A 1,902-nucleotide genomic window follows, 5' to 3' on the forward strand; every position below is an offset into this window, starting at 1 on the left:
GAATGTCTAAGGATGACTAGTATTGCATGAGTGTTCATTCCTGTGTGCTGCCTGTTTCTATGTGTTGCTCAAAGCTTTTTACAGTGCTGCTATTACGATTTTTCTGTTTTATGCATGCATTCCCATGGTGGTTACATGCCTTTAGGGGACTTCTATCTGTAAAATAATCATATAAATCAAAGATTACTTGTTTCTCAGAAGTAAATGTACAATAACATTTTGCACACTTCTGTAGAAGATAAGTTTTAGCTGACCACTGGAGCCCGGTAAAATGACAGAGGAAAATATTTGCTCTGTGCCTTGACTCTCCTTTTTTTTTTTCTGTTGCAGGTATCAAATAAAATATGCTGTTGTCAATAGGAATGCTGATGTTGTCTGCCACTCAGATATACACTATTTTGACTGTTCAGTTATTTGCTTTCCTGAATCTCTTACCTGTGGAGGCAGATATTTTAGCAGTAAGTATATTTTTTTACATAGATGAAATCTCTCTAAAATTGAATCTTCTTTTAAATGATTCTATAAACGAATCAGTTGGTACAGTAAATGTTATAGCAGATTGCTTGAAATGGAATTGCCTTAACAGTTAAGTACAGTTTAAAAAAAAAAAATTCTACATCTTATACGCTTACAGATGATATGTGCCCGTGTACCTTGACAGTGAAAGCACTTAATTCCCTTAGTAATTAAAAAAGTTCCAATCTGACCAAATATCCTATAGCACGTTATAACCCTTTAAGCTCTGGTGGTGGATGTCATTTTGTAGGGTAACTATAAAAATAAATAAAGCAAAATAGTCTTCTGTAGCTAGTTCATGTATGTGCTGGTGGCCTTGTCAGTAAAGTTTTTGTGTATGTTACACCTAGATACGTTTTTTTAGATAATAACTGATAATCTCTGCCGTTGTTAAGAATAATATTTTTGGGTGTGTAGAATTTTAAATGATCAGGTTAATAAACATAGAGTCAACGATGAAAGTTGTTACTGGGCTATTTATTACCAGTTTTACATAGCATGTAGTCTTATGGAAGAAGTTACGTGTGTCTTTGTAGGATAGAGCCTAAGCCACTGAAATAATTACACTTAAGTACTGTAGCCTCTGTATTCTCTGCTACTTACAGTGGTATCCCAGAGAGCCATTAGTATCATATCAGTTGATTTAGAGCAGAGTGATTTCAGCCCCTTCCTCTCTCACCAAGACCATGCTGCTTCTTTTCTTAAAAACCTAATTTTCATTCTTGCTGCTTCCTCCCTTAGAAGAGATATTAAAAAAAACCCAAACAAACAGCAAACCTCCCCACCAATCCTGAAAAAAAGAAAAGAAATTAAAACTGAACTTCCAAAATGCCTGTTTAAGCTTCTATGTGCAGTATTCTAAAATAATTCCATCTAAAGATGAAGTATCTTTTATTCTTGGCTATTTGAGAGTTACAGATCTATTCAAAGAATATCTTTGAAGTAGACAAAGAAGAGAGGAACTAGAAGCTGTGCAAAGGAGCCAGTGGAATTGGCTTAACAAACACAGGCGAAGGGGGAGTGTTTGCACACTGTGTCACGTTGAATTGAAGGCACACATAACTTCTGATCTTGAAAGATTTCATGGTTTAATGATTGCCTGTTTGGGGAGCAAAATTCCAGCTGGAGTTCTGGAATCATCGAGAAAATAAATTCTTCTTTTCTCTACTGATTTAGGTGTATTTTTCTGTTTCTGTGTTCTCACGTACTTGCAGCCTCATATGCAGGATTGTGTTTGTATAAAGTACTGCTATGTATAAGAAGCATGATTGGTTATTTTTAAAGTAAGGGATAACAATAAATAGGTTTGTGTCCGACTCCTTGCTTAAGCTGGAACTCGCTGGGTGACTCAAGGGAAAGCTTATGGCAACACAGCGCAGGAAGAGC

General features: G+C 35.9%; 1 protein-coding gene across 1 annotated transcript in view; it reads left to right on the top strand.

Moving 5' to 3' along the window:
• Positions 1 to 325: 325 nt before the first annotated feature.
• Positions 326 to 1,902, top strand: part of RNF13 (ring finger protein 13) — a 23,927-nt gene continuing 22,350 nt past the window's right edge. Inside the window, exon 1 of the mRNA XM_010180720.1 lies at positions 326 to 458. Within this exon, the coding sequence (XP_010179022.1) occupies positions 345 to 458 (114 nt within the window). The 5' untranslated portion in view covers positions 326 to 344. The remainder of the gene's footprint in view (positions 459 to 1,902) is intronic.

The sequence above is a fragment of the Mesitornis unicolor genome, unplaced genomic scaffold (assembly GCF_000695765.1).
Source record: "Mesitornis unicolor isolate BGI_N332 unplaced genomic scaffold, ASM69576v1 scaffold40703, whole genome shotgun sequence".
Lineage (NCBI taxonomy): Eukaryota > Metazoa > Chordata > Aves > Mesitornithiformes > Mesitornithidae > Mesitornis > Mesitornis unicolor.